At 42.3% G+C, this 18303-nt stretch overlaps 1 protein-coding gene across 1 annotated transcript; it reads right to left on the bottom strand.

Annotated features, from left to right (window-relative positions):
* Positions 1-347: 347 nt before the first annotated feature.
* On the bottom strand, positions 348-16963 carry nrn1lb (neuritin 1-like b). The gene is made up of 3 exons (XM_034161662.1): positions 16667-16963; positions 901-1051; positions 348-797 (listed from the first exon to the last, which is right to left on the bottom strand). The coding sequence occupies exons 1-3, from the start codon at positions 16719-16721 to the stop codon at positions 494-496; spliced, it is 510 nt and encodes a 169-aa protein (XP_034017553.1). The 5' UTR covers positions 16722-16963; the 3' UTR covers positions 348-493.
* Between the last annotated feature and the right edge of the window lie 1340 nt (positions 16964-18303).

The raw sequence follows: 18303 nt of genomic DNA, 5'->3' as shown, positions 1-18303 counted from the left end.
TCGAATAGTGTCCATTCGGATATTCCTCACAGGTCCAGAAAAAATTTTGATAAAGCAACGCGCGCCGTCTCGAGCAGCGTGTGAAACAAAGGAATTTAGCCGAGAGAGCGGGACCACATCTCACTCAAGGCCTGCCCACAGGGAAATGACGTCACCGACACGCGTGAAAAAACTCACGCATGCGCACGAGGGTTCAAGCATGATTGGTGTAATCGCACGTCATTCAAATCCATATAGTTTTTAAAAAAAATAAAAAGGTAGGATACTTTTCTGATAGACCTCGTACATAATTTCAAACATTTATGTGGGAATAAAATTATTTGCTTGTGAAATAACACATAGTTTTAGCATTAAGACATTCATCAGTAAATTGATGATGATGTTGAACAGACATTGAACCAAACATTTGATTTTGGTCAACTGTTTGATATCTATGCTGTAGAACTGATGCAGAACCATGATGATGACTAATTTAAAGACTAAAATGAGCCATTTAGCTCCTGAGCAGAAGCGGTAGGGTGCTGCACAGTGCTAAGTACGGCGTGCTGAGGGCAGGGCTGTGCCCAGATGTCTGCCCTTTCAGTGTTTCTTGGTTGGTCTGGTCAGACGTCAGACGGCTTTGGGGTGCAGGCACAGTGCTGGGTGTGAGTGTGGTGCGACTGGCGCACATGTTATAGAGGTTTCCAGAAAACTGGGTCTTCATGGACTCCTGTCTCAGAGACTCCCAAACAGCTGCAGCCTCTCCAGGACAAGCAGCCAGTGCTGAGTTGGCACAGACATGGAACGAGTTCCAGGACCTTAGAAGAAGGACATAAAAATACTGTATGTGTTAAGTGTTGATGTGGATTCTGTGAAGCCACAACAATCCAAGAGAAAGCGGGTAAGTAAATGGACAAACACCTGCAAATTGAATCAATGTCCTGTGTACTTTGGTCTTTTTGAGGTTCCACCAAACTGTCCCCAAGTGTGAGCAAACACTGAGCAAACCTCTTATAAATGGAATCACATGAAATCGGAATTGCAGCTCCCAAACACACAGAAACCAGAGTGCCTGCAGAAGACAAGAAAGCAATGTTTGAACACTTTATTCAGATAAAGGTATGAAACTGGTGTGCATATTCCAATATAGAAAGAAAACACGCAGAATGGACCTGTATGTGTGTGTGTTCATTTGGAAGAAAAAGTAGCTATAAGGCATTGAAATTCTATGAGTTTGTCAGGGTTTTGGCCAGATCTGGGGGTTTATTCTAGTTTTTCCCCTTTCTGTTGTTCTTTTCAGCTTTGATTTATTAATATTTATTTTCATCAGGATTTATTCTGTCATGTTGTTCTTGTCACTTTGTTCTTGTTCTCGTTATTTTTTCATCATATGGTTATTCCCAGTTCTGTTATAATTTTGTTCTGTCAGATTATGTTTACATTATTGATCATTAGTTTATCATTTGTGTATTTTCTCATTTGTGTTATCTATTATGCTTTATACCAGGGTTTTGCTTTCTGTTTTCATGTAGTTTGTTTTTTTTCTTCTTGTAGTTCATTCATCACCTTGTTTTCCTAGTCTAGTTCTGCTCTTGCATTTATTTCCGATCAGTTCTCATGTTCTTGCCTGCTTCCAGCCATAGTATGTTCTGTTCATAGTTCCCTGGTTTTCCTCACGCCCCTCTGTGTTCTGTTTCACTCCGCGCCCTGCACCTGCTCTGTGCTTTCATCCCTCTTGCATCTCCGTCTGTGTTGTCATGTCACTCCATTAGCTCTGTGCTTTCATCCCTCTTGCATCTCCGTCTGTGTTGTCATGTCACTCCATTAGCTCTGTGCCCTCCTCTCACACTTTGTCCCACTCCGCTTTGTGTTTTCATTTACTCACGCTCTTGACATCGGTTCACATATCTTTGTCTATTACATTACTCCGTTTTGTGCACTCCCTTCCTCACCATCTTGCACAGTGTTGGTTCTTTGTTCTTTAGCCACGCCCCCTTTCTGGATCCTTCTTCTCACGTGCACCTTAACACCACCTGTTCCTAATTAGTCATGCATATAAACCCTCACAGCCTCACAGTCCCTCACCAGATTGTTGTCGCTTCCAGTGCACTTTCCAGCCTTCCTGTTCTCTGTCCTGTTTAGTCTTGCCATGTACCAGTTCTTTGCTCTGAGTTTCTTGACCGTGCCTTTTTGCCTCAGCCTATATGCCAGTGTTTGCCCGTGCCTCAGACCCCTGCCTGGAGATGACTGCATTTTTGCCTCACCCTGTTTGTGCCTCTGCTCCATTTTCTGACAACCTGTGTACCGAACCTCTGCCTAAATTAAAAACGACAACTTCTTATACCTCAAAGTCTGGTTTGGGAGTTTGTATTGTGGGTCCACCCTCTCCTGGTTTCGGGCAGCTGCCCGCCTTGACAGTGTTTCATCTCTGAAATGTAAGAGTGATATTTATAGAGTTTGAAAGGGACAAACTAATACAAAAATACTGTATGATGTATTCCATGTTTCCACCCATGTGTAGCAGTAGCACACCGCAGGGTTATTTTTTTCAGTCCTGTGTGTCCACCCAACTGCGAACAAAATATCCTTAGGTTCTTTGATATGGACAAAACTTTCAGTGAGAGTCAACCAATGAAAGTGATTTCATTTAGAGAAAAATCTGTTAAACTCTTGGGTCACAGGCCAAGGTCAAAATCTGTGCCCATTGGAAGGGCTATTCCAAAGAAGCACCTCAAGATATACCTACAAAGGGTGACTGAGAAGTTTTGAGCCTGACCCAAAAAAAGTAGGGCTTGGTTCTCCATCATTTGCATTCTGAGAAACCAACATTTCTTGAGAATGCGTGAAGTTTTGACTCACGGGTGCATTGTTGGTTTCTCAGAATGCAAAAAATAAGGAACCATGTAATTTTCTGTTGGTCACAACATTTGATCTTAGATGACCTTGAAAGGCCAAGCTCATGGTCATAAATGAAAGATTTTGGAGATAATATAGATTAATCATGATGGAAGGGGTGAGTGTTAATCAAGGATAAACTGATTCAAATTTAGACAGAAATGATCAAAGGTCAGGTCACACAGAACCAGATATTATGATATCACTGAATTACAAAGAAATCAGTTGCAGTAATGTGTGTCATGCAGTTGTTGCATTCTCTCCTTTTCATTTGTATTCTATTATATAAATACAACACAATGCTAAAATACAAACTTAAAAATTAAACACAAGTTAGAGTAAATATAAGAATCACTCTTTTGTTTTAATTAGCATTTTTTACATTCTGATTTGGAGTTATATGTTGTAAGTATAAGATGCAAGAAAACATCAATAACGACAATATGCAATCCAAATCTTCAGAAAACTCTGAACTCTTGAAATTATTTAGATTTTCACCTACAGGTGCCCCATTAATACCTGTGTATTTCCTTTTCAATTGTTTTTAGAAACGGAGTGGCTATACACCCAACCGTTGGGTCAATAAAGTAAATTCGCGAGCATATGTGCCCAATTACAACTGACCAATAAGCGCGCTTGTAAGCTCACTTCCGGTTTCAATGCGGGAGGGAAAAAAGGCAGATATTTTCTCACCAGCTGTGGGAGGGGTCGCACCCCACAGAGGAGGTGTGATCTAAAGTGGTTCTGTTTGGCTCATCACACCCAGGGAACAGTGTCAAACTAACACCATCTTACAGCCAACAATCAGCATTTTGTTCAAAAACTGTTTTGTCGTCGTTAACAGGCTTCCATTCAAAATGCTTATGAAGTTTATCTGTTTTCATCCATTGCGGTGTTTTTGCAGTAATTAAAGACGGCGCCATTAAATGTGTCAAACATACACCACAGTAGAGCCTTAAAAAGTGGTGTAAAAAACGTAGTTTAGATGCACAAAATGTGTCAAATACACGATCACGGTTGGGCGAATAAGGTAAGACATTATATTTATCTGCCCACGGTTGGGCGTATAGCCTTTGCCTTTTAGAAAACAGGATTTGTTTCATGCAACTCTTTGACAAAGGTGACTTGCTACGATGCCTGATTACAAACACTAGTTTAACATGACTGAGGTTTGTCCTCACTTGTCCTTTTTGGACCGGTTTTGATATGTTGATACCAAGGATACACTTTGACACCAGTACTGAGACACACACCAGATTTTCTTTCCTATGTCAGTAGAAATGAAATTGAATTGTTGTGACTGTCACTGAAACATTCTTTTACCACAGTTCCATTGGTTCACTGTGTCTGGTGAGCATGATATCATCTCTCTAATCACAGTGCTCATACATCTGCACACTGTTTTTACTGCATTCAGAAATGGGCAAGGTCATAACCATCTTGGTGTTCATACTGGACTTTGTTACAATTATCATGAGGGGCAAAGACTACCATAGGTTTTTTTTTTATTTTTGTCATCGGATCACCAAGATATCTGCAAAACTAAACAGAAGACCGCAGTAGCTTAAGCCTGTGGAAGGAAAGACCTTTGTTCTTCCCCTTGGCCTTTAAGATGACCTAATTTCTCTGAGGTCAAAATATAGAAGTGCACTCTCCAAAAACACAAGACATGGTCCTTTATGTCACAGATGTAACCACTCTTAACTTCATAGTGGAGTAGAGCGGAGAAGGATATTGTTTCACCAAAAGAGATCAAACCAAGGCTGCATCTGAGATGTACCTTCTGGCATTTTGTAGCTAAACTTTCGGGTCTTCTTTTTTTTTTTTTTAGAAAATCCTCCTCTATATCACTTCATCATGAAGCTGTATAACTGGGGATCCAAAATGCAAAACATGCACTGTGCACAATTTCTCCAATCACACCCAGAGAAGCCTATAACTTCTTCTAGGTTGTCTGGGTGTCTTGGTGGCTTTCCTCACTCTTCTACTTCTTGCACAGTCACTCAGTTTTTGAGAACCGTTTACTCCATGCCGATTTACCATAGAGTGCCATATTGTTTGTATTTCTTCGTAATTGATGTAGCTAAAGTCCAAGACATATTCAGTGGCAGCTTTACCATCAGAGAGCCTCGTCCACAACTACCACAAAAGACTCCAAGCTGTCATTGATGTTAAAGGGGGCAATACACGGTATTAAGAACAGGGGTATGTAAAGTTTTGATCAGGTTCATTTGGGTAGTATCGGTTGTCATTTTGATTTAAAAAGAGTAAACGTTGTTTAACAATAAATGGCTTCACCCAACCACTAACCATGAGTAAAAAAAATGTTTTTGTGTTATCATTCATATTCTTTGAAAAATGACCAAAAAATCTAAAATTCTGCCAGGGTATGTAGACTTTGAGCACAACTGTACTTTTGATTAATGGTTCCTAACCATGAGCCTCAGGGGCCTCTAACCTGTACATTTTTCATTTCTCCCGCTCTGCCAAAAGCTGATTGGCTCATTCAGGTGTCTCATAGCTCTTGATTGGCTGAACAAACCTGAATGAGCCAATCAGCTTTTGGCAGAGCAGAAAGACTTGAAAAATGTGCAGATTAGGAATCGCTGAAGCCAAACTACTGATTGAAGTCAATATTTTGGAATCATCTTGGCCTGAATATGGTTATGTTAAAGGGCATATCTCACTCACTCCAGTTAACACTGTCTTTTAAAAAATTAACGTATAAGTCACGTTTTTGTTACTAGTTTGAGAGGTCCTGCCACTTATAGGGAGGTGCAACTTATGTTGTTGTTGTCCATTCAGCTGCTCCCATTTTTTGTTCGGCACAGCGGATACAGCCAGATCCGCATTGGCATTTGGCCCAAGTTTTACGCCGGATGCCCTTCCTGACGCAACTCCAGTGTAACCTGGAGAAACACACACAGCCGCTGGTGTTCCAAAGAGGTCTCCCATCCAAGTACTAACCAGGCCCCCGCACTGCTTAGCTTCTGAGATCTGACGGGATCAGGCTTACACAGAGCAGATCAGCTGCAATAGGGAAGTGCAACTTATATAGGAAAAAAACAACATGACTCACGACCACAAATTTTCTTTACACTTGAAATGAATAACACACTATTAAACTGCCTTTTCATTTCAAACAAATGAGGGAGGTGGAAATATCCTAACAGGGCTTGATTACTTTCAGAGCAGGTCACACAAAGCATTCTTTATATGAGTGCTCATGACAGCGTTAATATTTTGAGCTTTTCTTCATGTCGGGCTCCAGATAAAATACAATTTGCAGTCTTGCTCACTTCAAGCAAATATGTATATTATAACAGCCAAGTGGCTTCTGTGTGTGTGTGTGTGTGTGTGTGTGTGCGTGTGCGTGTGTGTGCGTGTGTATGGCTTCGACCACGGCGGAAACGGGGAGAGCTGACATTTGCCATTTGATATGCTTATGTATTTTGGGTCAAGAATGTTGCTGCAAAAACAGTTGATAGGACAAATATTTTTTGAGAAATTATCAATTTTAGCTAACCAGTATACAATGGACTTTGTGCTGCAATACCCCCTGGGAGTTTGAGGTTTTGTTGTTTAAACGTTGTTATTGTGGTTCATGTTAGTTTAACAGTGTTGTTAGTGTTATTGACTTATTGTGTTTTTGTAGTTCAATTGCTTTAGTCAGTTTAGTAAAGTGTTAGGTTACTGTTACCATGAGCGAGTTAAGTATCCTGTTGGTACCCACTCATCACTCATCTTCAACCGCTTATCTGGGATTGGGTCACAGGGGCAATAGCTCTAGCAGGGGACCCCAGACTTGCCTTTCCCATGCCACATTTACCACCTCTGACTGGGGGATCCCGAGGCATTCCCAGGCCAGTGTGGAGATATAATCTCTCCACCTAGTCCTGGGTCTTCCCCGGGGTCTCCTCCCAGATGGATGTGCCTGGAACACCTCCCTAGGGAGGTGCCCAGGAGGCATCCTTACCAGATGCCTGAACAACCTCAGCTGACTCCTTTCAACGCGAAGGAGCAGCAGCTCTACTCCGAGCTCACGCCATCTCTAAGGGAGACACTAGCCACCCTCCTAAGGAAGCCCATTTCAGCTGCTTGTACCCACAATCTAGTTCTTTCGGTCATGACCCAACCCTCATGACATGTTGGTACCATGAGTGAAATGCGTATTGCTTTTATGTCTTCCGCCACCATCTGTTATATGGCTGGGGGGGCCTGGCTGCCTTTTTGTTTCTGTCCTTTGTTTCTCCTTCCAGGTGGTTTGCATTTGGGACTGAGTGGCTGTGTTGCTGAGGTTATCAGGACCTCACCCTGATCACCTGCGGCTCGTCAGGACTCACAGCTGAGGTGCATCTATATGGATTGGAACATGGTGGCATTTAAGACTGGAGTATACAGTGTGTATTTGCCAGAGACTCGACCTTGTGACCAGACGGGTGAGATCGTCGTCTCGGGAGCCATCTCATCATCAGTGGATGCAGAGAACGTCCAGGGTTTGATGCACGGTCTGTGAAAGAGGAGGGGGTGAGGTCTCACGCTCGTCAGCACACTTCCTGAGGTACGTTAGATTTTGTGACTAACATTTATACAGTCAGTAAATGTGGTGTCCCTCACACCTTGTTATATTGAGCTGTATGTTAGTCATGTATCGGCTTCCACTGCAGTGGAGTTTTGTGAACTGGATGTTCCATGCCTGCAGGTTGGGAAGTTGATTAGTAATCAAGCCAGGAAGTGTTTGCTGTTTGTACACCTTTAAGTGTTCTCTCTGTGTGTAGAGTGTGGACTCACATAATGGTTCCTTCTTTCACAGACTCGGTTTGTTGCGGCCACCTGGGGGGTGTCGGCGGGGTCATTGGGTCCGAACAGGTTCTGGCTCCGGACCGTTAGCGCTGCTGGGAGCGCACCACGCCAGACCGCACTTTCTGTTATTTTTGTATCACTGTTATGTATTAAATTCAGTTAGCCTTTGTACCGTGCTCTGCTTATTTCATACTGGGTCCTTCAAACGCTGGTCGGTTCTCCTAGCTGCGTCCGACACATAATAGTAGTCTCTGGCCAAACATCACGGACCCAGCGGTAGCAGAGACGGTAACGCGCCGGGAAGGCGGCAGCAGACGTTCAGTAGTTATCCGGATCAGTTGCGGGTGCTCTCCACCCATGGTGCGTGTTTGAGACCCATTGCTGAATACTGATTTGTGCTCTCTTGCAGCCGTGTTCCTGTGTTGTGCCTTATCCGTGGGTCGTGGTGGAGTGTGACTGGCGACGGCTTCGCGTCACGCTCCGACCGGATAAGAGGTTTAAACGGGAGCTGCAAGAGTGTGTCTGTAATGGGTGCACGCGCACGGCGGAGCTCTGTGGCATGGGTCGCTGAGCTTCCTGTGTTACAGTCGTAGCCCCGTTTCCCCGGATAAAGATAACTACTGCGTCTGTTGTGTCAGCTCCAGTGTTATTTAGTTGAATCACATTTTTGGTTGTGTGCTGCGCACAGAAAAGCAGCTCATTTGTTTTCTCTGTCACCAAAGGGGGTTTTTTATTTTTAGCACTCTGGCTCCCTCTGTTGGTGACTGAGTCACATTACCGTCAAGCTCTTAAGTTAGAACAGGTGTGTTCCATTTGTTTGAGCTTGACGGTGTAAATCACTTATTTGTTTTGTGTTAGTTCATTTTGTGTGGGTGTTTTTTGAGTTGGTTTTTGTGTGGGATTTTATTTTTTGTTTTTCACTATTTAGTGTCTGGGGTCGTGTCCCTGCAGTTCTGTTTAAAAAAAAAAAAAAAAAAAAAAAAAAAAGGACCCACGCAACTGTATGTTAGTCTTTCTTTTTATTTCTTTCAGTTTCACCTCCCAGGGTTTGATGGGACGGTCCCCTGGGGGGTCATGGGGGGGGTAATTGGGTTGTTTTTTTTTCTTTTTTTTGTTTTGTTTTTTGTTGTGCCCTCTCTTCTCCTCTGACTCCAGCCGGGTGAGCCGTAGAGTCGGCGTTGCTGGAGTGGTGCAGGTTGGTTATGCTGGGCGTTTCCCGGGTAACCTCTGCACCTGGGGGGGGGGGGGGTTCTTTTTGTTCCCTCTCTTCTCCTCTGACTCCAGCCAGGTGAGCCGTAGTGTCGTCGTTGCTGGAGTGGTGCAGTTTGGTTATGCTGGGCGTTTCCCAGGTAACCTCTGCACCTGGGGTGTGTTTTTCTCCTTTTGTTGTTTCCGCCCTCAGGGTTTGACTGTGGTGTCCTCTGGGGGGGAAAGGGCTGTGGGTCCATCTAGCCATAGTCGGCCGAGGCTGGGTCCGTTGGTCATGAGGGGAGGCGTCTCCTGGGGTTGACGAGTGGTCCTCTGGGAGGCGCTGGGAGTCCCCGTGGGTGACGTTGGATCCCAGAGGGACCTCGGCTGTGGTTATTACTCCTGGAGCTGGCGGGAAGTCCTCTGGGGGGTGTTGGTCCCTACATGTCATTTGGGGGGGGGGGGTGTTTTAGCACTTTTATTTGTAAGCTTAAGTTTGGGGTTTTTCTTTTCTCTTCCCGGGGTTTGATGGGACGGTCCCCTGGGGAGGGGGGATGTTTTGGTTGTTTGTGTTTGTCTTTTTTGTTTTGTGACTAAAGACCGAACATGGTTGGATAAAGGCTGACTGCACAGGTTTAAGAACTCCTGGCCACACCTGTGCTAAGTGACTGACTGAAACAAAGGCAAGGATGCAGCCAGAGGAGAGGACATCAACCATTCTGTTGGAAGACGAATGCAGATGCGGTTTCCAGCCATGGTCCGTGGAGGGGGGTGTTTCTCCTGGGCCAGGTTTGTGTGGTCGCCGGGAGGCTTCCCGTGAGGGTGGGGTACTGTTATATGGCTGGGGGGGCCTGGCTTCCTTTTTGTTTCTGTCCTTTGTTTCTCCTTCCAGGTGGTTTGCATTTGCGACTGAGTGGCTGTGTTGCTGAGGTTATCAGGACCTCACCCTGATCACCTGCGGCTCGTCAGGACTCACAGCTGAGGTGCATCTATATGGATTGGAACATGGTGGCATTTAAGACTGGAGTATACAGTGTGTATTTGCCAGAGACTCGACCTTGTGACCAGACGGGTGAGATCGTCGTCTCGGGAGCCATCTCATCATCAGTGGATGCAGAGAACGTCCAGGGTTTGATGCACGGTCTGTGAAAGAGGAGGGGGTGAGGTCTCACGCTCGTCAGCACACTTCCTGAGGTACGTTAGATTTTGTGACTAACATTTATACAGTCAGTAAATGTGGTGTCCCTCACACCTTTTTATATTGAGCTGTATGTTAGTCATGTATCGGCTTCCACTGCAGTGGAGTTATGTGAACTGGATGTTCCATGCCTGCAGGTTGGGAAGTTGATTAGTAATCAAGCCAGGAAGTGTTTGCTGTTTGTACACCTTAAGTGTTCTCTCTGTGTGTAGAGTGTGGACTCACATAATGGTTCCTTCTTTCACAGACTCGGTTTGTTGCGGCCACCTGGGGGTTGTCGGCGGGGTCCTTGGGTCCGAACAGCTTTTGACTCCGGACCGTTAGCGCTGCTGGGAGCGCACCACGCCAGACCGCACTTTCTGTTATTTTTGTATCACTGTTATGTATTAAATTCAGTTAGCCTTTGTACCGTGCTCTGCTTATTTCATACTGGGTCCTTCAAACGCTGGTCGGTTCTCCGAGCTGCGTCCGACACATAACACCATCTCTGTCAAATTAAAAGCACCTTCTTACAGCAGATTGCAGACAAAAAGCTGTGTGTGCATGCGTGCGTGCCTGCAATTTTGATCACACACAAACTGTGGAGACCTGACATTTGCCGTTTGGTATGCTTATGTATTTTGGGTCAAGGATGAATAGCGCCAAAACCGAACACTGATGGGATTAATATTTTTAGAAAAGCTACATATATTAGCTAACAACACTGAACAATGGACAATGATATTTATATTTACAATCCAGCAAGAGGCCATAAATCATCTATATATATTAAAAGCATGAGTGCATGTGTGCATACATAAGTTTATTTAGTAAGTTCAATGTAAGCACATAATATAATTGTAAATACGTTAAAAATACATGGATGACACAAGAAAGTAAAAACATTCATTTCCATTGTGGTCCATTTAAAAATCAAATGACAAAATAGAAGTAAAAATTATAATAATGATAGTAATAATACTGATAATAATAATGATGACTTGGATTTATAGAGCACCTTATTATTGCTAAGATACCCAAAGCACTTACAAGTTGCATTATTATTCATTCACTTGCATAATCACACATTGGTGATGAGCTACTAGTGGAGCCCTGGGGGCAGGTGAGGCATTCTGAACCTACGGCCCCTCTGACCACCACCTTCATTCATACGCATTTATAAATAAGCATGTTTTTGATTGTGGGAGGAAACCGGAGTGCCCGGAGGAAACCCACGCAGACACGGGAAGAACAAGCAAACTCCACACCGAAAGGGTGGGAAGCGATCCCACAACCTTCTTGCTGTGAAGCAACAGTGCTAACCACTAAGTCACCATGCTGGTGTGTTATTAATAATAATAATAATAGTGTGTATATGATAACAAGAACCTAAACAATTTATAAATACATTAAGACAGTAAATTAACATTAAAAAAATTATATAATTAACAGGAAATAAAAGAGTTGAGTTCTTGAAAAAACTGTTGAAGTCTAAGGTTCTAAAAACATTCTGGACTCACACGCCATTCCGACTCATTATAGAAACTTTGCACAATTTATTACCACCCATGAAAAATGTCAGCTACCTATTTTCTAAACATGACCCAATCTAGACCCCGCGGATCCCCACAGGCAATGCGCTATTATATGAAAAAATGTCTTTATTAAAATATCAAAGAGTGCTGTCTAATGATACAAAGAGCTGCGCCTTAAAAGCACACAGGAACAGAGGTTCATGTCTGTGCGATGTGCTGATATGCTGCAAACAAACAGATGTTTGTGTGTGTACACGCACACACACTTTTACAGCGCAAATGAAGAGATGTTAATTTCCACAGGAGAGCAACAACTTGAACAGGAAAAAGATAAATGCTGCTATGAGCTGATTTAAAACTAAAGTGACAATAAGTTTGCGTTGGACCAGTCTGTCACTTTGGGAAGTGTTCCATGTAGAAAGTAATCCACATTAGGTCAGCGCTGGGCTCAAAAAGACTGTTGGATAATCCACTGTTAAATGAGGAGGAGGAAAAGTCTCAAACATCTGACTGAGCTCTGGAAAGACACTCAAATAAACAGTCTGTCCACTGATCACAAAGTGTCGTCCTGGCAGGTCCGTAGCTAAGAAGATCCATAAAGGGAACCCATCCAGAGGGAGAAACCATGTGTGAGGAGGAGCCGCCGGTTGGTACCTTCAGCAGGTGTGACGGGAAGGGGTGTATTAGCCCTGCTTCTCAACCAAAGTTACGGTGTGGTGTAAAATCTGTCCCAAGATGTCTTGCTTCATGAAGACGACCTCTGGATCCACCAGAAAAAGATCATGAAAGAAAGAAAAACAACCTTCTTTGTTCTAACTTTTGGAAAAATACTGTAACATGTTTTTTACTGGAAGACCAAACTTTTTGTTTCCTCTCTATCTGGAAGAAACCTTGGACTTACAGGTATTTGAAAGTACAAGGACAGCTCTTTGAACAAGAAGAAGAAAATTAATGGTGAGTTTATTTTATAAATGTACTAAAAAAGGAATTGAAATTACATTTAAATTATGTTGCATGTTTATCACATATGATTCTCTGTTCAGTGCCTTAAAGAAGCAGTTTGTGCATGTAACAAAAACATTAATTAGCCCTTTGCTTCTGATGGCTAAAGCATTGTTTTTGTTGTGAAAGTGTAGTGACACGGACCCACAACAGGGGGCGCAAATGAACGGTCAATAGATGAGCCAAAAGGTAACAATTTAATGTTGTGAAACGTGCACAACGAACATACAGACAATCTCAGAATATAATTACAGTCAAATTACAAAGGTGACGTGTGGGCAGGCTCGAGGATAGAAGACGTCTGTCCTGAGAAGAGCCGGAACCACACGATTTCCGCCCCCACAGAACCTGGTGAATACTGGACCCGCCAAGTCCCGAATTCCCAGGTGATCACCGTCCCCGACTGTCGGATCTGGTACTGCTGGCGAAGAACAAAGACAGTCAAGTGTGGGTGTGTGTACACCCAGTAACAACAGCGGTGGGAATGCCACCTCCACCTCTCACTCAATACTTGCAGCGTGTCCTCAGAGGAAAAAGAGTGCCGTATTGCACAGCCTCCACAAAAGGACCGGAACTCCTGCAAACACTCACAATAAACAGATTCTCAATATTTCCACAAAGGCTGAGGATATTACCTCCAATGAAGTATGATATCTCGGCGATGAGGTGGAGATGACGTCTGGTCTTTATGGAGTGCGATGATGAAGAATGTGTGACAGCTGTCAGGAATTAATGAGTGACAGCTATCACTCCCGGCTGTGTCCGTGGCGGCAGCGCCCTCTCGTGCCTGAAGCCCGCACTTCAGGCAGGGCGCCCTTTGGTGGTGGGCCAGCCGTACATCCTCTTCTGGCGGCCCACACAACAGTTTTTGTTGTACAGTCGTGTTCAGAATAATAGTAGTGCTATGTGACTAAAAGATTAATCCAGGTTTTGGGTCTATTTCTTATTGTTACATGGGAAACAAGGTACCAGTAGATTCAGTAGATTCTCACAAATCCAACAAGACCAAGCATTCAAGATATGCACAATCTTAAGGCTATGAAACTGGGCTATTAAAAAAAGTAGAAAAGGGGGTGTTCACAATAATAGTAGCATCTGCTGTTGATGCTACAAACACAAAACTAGTAAGTCCCTTCGGCTGCTCCCTTGTTTGCACTCGGGGTCGCCACAGCAAATCCAAGGTGGATCTGCATGTTGAATTGGCACAAGTTTTACGCCGGATGCCCTTCCTGACGCAACTCCACATTACATGGAGAAATGTGGCAGGGGTGGGATTTGAACCCGGAACCTTCTGAACTGAAACCAAGCGCATTAACCACTTGGCCACCACCCCTACTGCTACAAAAAAAACTACTATGTTCAAACTGCTTTTTTAGCAATCCTGTGAATCACTAAACTAGTATTTAGTTGTATAACCACAGTTTTTCATGATTTCTTCACATCTGCGAGGCATTAATTTTGTTGGTTTGGAACAAGATTTTGCTTGTTTACTAGTGTGCTTGGGGTCATTGTCTTGTTGAAACGCCCATTTCAAGGGCATGTCCTCTTCAGCATAAGGCAACATGACCTCTTCAAGTATTTTGACATATCCAAACTGATCCATGATACCTGGTATGCGATATATAGGCCCAACACCATAGTAGGAGAAACATGCCCATATCATGATGCTTACACCACCATGCTTCACTGTCTTCACTGTGAACTGTGGCTTGAATTCAGAGTTTGGGGGTCGTCTCACAAACTGTCTGCGGCCCTTGGACCCAAAAAGAACAATTTTACTCTCATCAGTCCACAAAATATTCCTCCATTTCTCTTTAGGCCAGTTGATGTGTTCTTTGGCAAATTGTAACCTCTTCTGCACGTCTTTTATTTAACAGAGGGACTTTGCGGGGGATTCTTGCAAATAAATTACCTTCACACAGGCGTCTTCTAACTGTCACAGCACTTACAGGTAACTCCAGACTGTCTTTGATCATCCTGGAGCTGATCAATGGGTGAGCCTTTGCCATGCTGGTTATTCTTCTATCCATTTTGATGGTTGTTTTCCATTATTCTTCCACGCGTCTCTGTTTTTTTTTTTTTTTTTTTTTGTCCATTTTAAAGCATTGGAGATCATTGTAGATGAACAGCCTATAATTTTTTGCACCTGCGTATAAGTTTTCCCCTCTCCAATCAACTTTTTAATCAAACTACGCTGTTCTTCTGAACAATGTCTTGAACGTCCCATTTTCCTCAGGCTTTCAAAGAGAAAAGCATGTTCAACAGGTGCTGGCTTCATCCTTAAATAGGGGACACCTGATTCACACCTGTTTGTTCCACAAAATTGACAAACTCACTGACTGAATGCCACACTGCTATTATTGTGAACACCCCCTTTTCTACTTTTTTTTTACTAATAGCCCAATTTCATAGCCTTAAGAGTGTGCATATCATGAATGCTTGGTTTTGTTGGATTTGTGAGAATCTACTGAATCTACTGGTACCTTGTTTACCCTGTAACAATAAGAAATATACTCAAAACCTGGATTAATCTTTTTAGTCACATAGCACTACTATTATTCTGAACACTACTGTATATATACAAACGATACACCGGGTTTCCAACGTTTCATTGCGTGGTATGTTCACTTCGCATATGATCATCTGTTCAGTGGTTTAAAGAAGCAAGTTGCGCTTCTTTAAACACACCTGTTCACCATTTTCATGTATTCACCAGCAAAATCTACAAAAAGCACAGATTTCAAACAAAAAAAAGCCATTTCCCCATGAATTGCTATACATGATGTCATCAAAGTTCACACTGCTCACAGCTTCAGGTTTCTGAGCGTTTATCAGCAGCAGGTGAAATCAGGCTAAATTCACCATGTTTTTATGACTTAATTTCTCAGGGCATATAGCACCAAAAATAAAATGTAATACATCATTTTTATTCATAATTCTTTGTTTATTTAGAATAGTCATCTCATTTGACATTTCATTTATATGCCCTTTAAGATCATTTTCAGTCCAGCATCATCCTGGAAATTTGTGTCAATATGTCATATTTTTATTGTTTTATTTCTGAGCCTCTAAAGTTCCTGTTTTATCTTTTGAAATGAAGGATGTTTTAATACTGTTACTGGACTAAAATAATCTGTTCATTTTCTTTGTCAGTATTTCCTCTGCTTTTTCTAAAAAAGCTACTGGTATCTATAAAGTGTGTGTTTATCATTTATTTATTTATTACTTTCTTTAACCATTTTTTTTCATCTTGGAAGACAAATACAATTCCATGAGCACCTTTCTAAATAGAAGCAACATTTTTTTAGATCTATTTTAATCATATTGACATATTATGTGTAATTATAACGTTGATATTTGTAACATTTTCAAATTATTTTAGTGAACACTTTAAACTTTAGTAACACTTGCCCACTTTGTTTCTCAGAAACTGGCTTGATTGATCACCATTTCATAATGTAAAAAAAAAAAAAAAAAAAAAAAGATTTTTATTTATTTATTTGTTTTCAATGTCTGGATTTGTTATTTTATGTATCAATCTGGAATTATTATCATCATCATTATTTTATTATTTTTTTGTGATTTCTCTGTATGAGGAACCTCATCCTAATTGTAATTGTCACAACTGTAAAAATAGGGTTGTTGAAGTGTGTTTCCTGTGCAGTAACTGTGCATAAATGATCCTTTTCTCAGCATGAAACTTGCTGGATAAAATGAGCTGAAAATGCAGAATTAAATTATCTAATTTATGTTAAATACATGAGGTTTAATATAAACACACACACACACACACACACAATCAGAACATACGAGGACAGTGAGCATTTCATTAAGGTAAGTGCATTTATAAAACCCATCCTCGTGCACAGAACAGGCGAAACATAATATCCTTTATCGTTCATCCTACTTTAGGTTTCAACCTGCTGAAATGACACTAGCAACCTCACTTTGTGCACAACAAAACACAGATGTACATCAGGCACTTTACAAAAAGTTGAAACCCAAAAGTGCAAACTCGGCACATACAAATTTATAGAAATAATCGCCAAATTGACAAACATGCAATTTAGTGAAACAAAATGCTTACTGATGCAGAGAGCTGCAGGCAGCAGCATTGTCACAGTGCCTGGGTGAGACCTCATCCTTCAGCTCAGTCCCACCTCTGTAGCAGAGCTTCCCCACTGGATATAAATCAAAAGAGTGTGGGGATTGGTGCGCTAAAAGGTAACATCTCCTGGCATCCTTTAGGAATTCAGCAGTTTGCAACAAAAGGTACAGCCATGCACACAGGCACGATGCAGCTGGATTAACAGAACGGGAGTGATGTGTTTGTGAGTGTGGGCACATGCATGTACACCAGGGAGGGGCAAACCAAATGACAGCATCACAACATGGCACACTGGATTACAGCATTCTCATTTCCGATGTTTAGTATTTTCATTTGTTTGAAAAATCAAACAACTTGCTATATAGAATAATCACAACACAACTATGCGGTTATAGTATTACACAAGGTGAATGCCACAAATTTGCTAAAAGGACATATGATAAGGATTTTTTTTTTTTTTTTTTTTTTTGACAGATGGATGATGTTCCAGTGAGACTAAGCATTCAGCCCAGCAGGGAGTACAGTGCAGATGTAGGAGGGCCTCTGAGGATAGCAGCCCATGTGAGAATCAGCTGCAGGTATGTGGGTCACTGAAGCTTATTGAATTGTGTTGAGCAGTCTTTCACTCCTTGTCCTTGTCACAGTCTAACCCTCCTACAGCTTCTGCATATTTACAACCTCCAAATCCCCACCTATGTGTCCAGATGGCTTTTGACCTATGCATTGTTATACATTCTGTTTAACGTCTGCTGACATGCAGATATTCAAATTTGCAGCAATCGAAATGAGCTGTTGGTGTTCAGAAACTGTATAGTACTGCATGGCAAATTTGAATTGAACTGAATTGAATTGAAAAGCTTTATTGCCATTGAACTGATTTCAGAACAATGAAATTATGGTTGCAACTCCAGTAGGCAAACATGAAAAAGTTACATAACAAAATACACTTACAATAAATTAAAATACACAAGTATAAAGTGCAGCATGACCAGGTAAACATGTGCAAGTAAACATAAAAAGGAAGGGGGGTTATTGTCAGTGATTGTTTACTGTGGTTATGGCATGCAGGAAAAAGCTCTTTGTGAGTCTGGATGTTCTCGATTTGATCGCCCTGTAACCCCTGCTGGAGGGTCGATGACTGGGATGTGTAGTGTCCTTGATGATGTTCTTAGCTTTTGAGAGGATGTGGCTGTTTGCAATGTCTGACAGAGAGGGGGGCAACCAATGATTTTTGAGGTCCTAATGATTCTCTGAGGAGCTTTCTTGTTTGCAACAGAACTTCCAGCAAACCACACAGAAATGCAATAAGCCAGGATGCTCTCAACAGTTGATTTATAAAAGGACACTTGCAACCTTTGACTCACATGGTTTTTTCTGAGAATTCTCAGGAAGTGAAGGCAATGTTGTGCCTTTTTGACAGTTGCTGAGGACTTGGATGACCATGACAGACAGTCTGTGATGTGGACGCCAAGGAAGTTGAATGAATGCACTCTCTCCACACACTTATCGTTTATAAAGAGAGGCTGGTGGCTTATGTTGTGTTTCCTGAAATCGATTATGAGTTCCTGTTGTGTGTTGGGGGGTTTGGCTGGACATTTTGGTGTTGTTTCTGTAGT

The sequence above is a fragment of the Thalassophryne amazonica genome, chromosome 2, assembly GCF_902500255.1.
Source record: "Thalassophryne amazonica chromosome 2, fThaAma1.1, whole genome shotgun sequence".
NCBI classification, from domain to species: domain Eukaryota; kingdom Metazoa; phylum Chordata; class Actinopteri; order Batrachoidiformes; family Batrachoididae; genus Thalassophryne; species Thalassophryne amazonica.
Note: the sequence above shows the minus strand (reverse complement) of the source record. Positions and strands in the feature narration are given on the sequence as shown.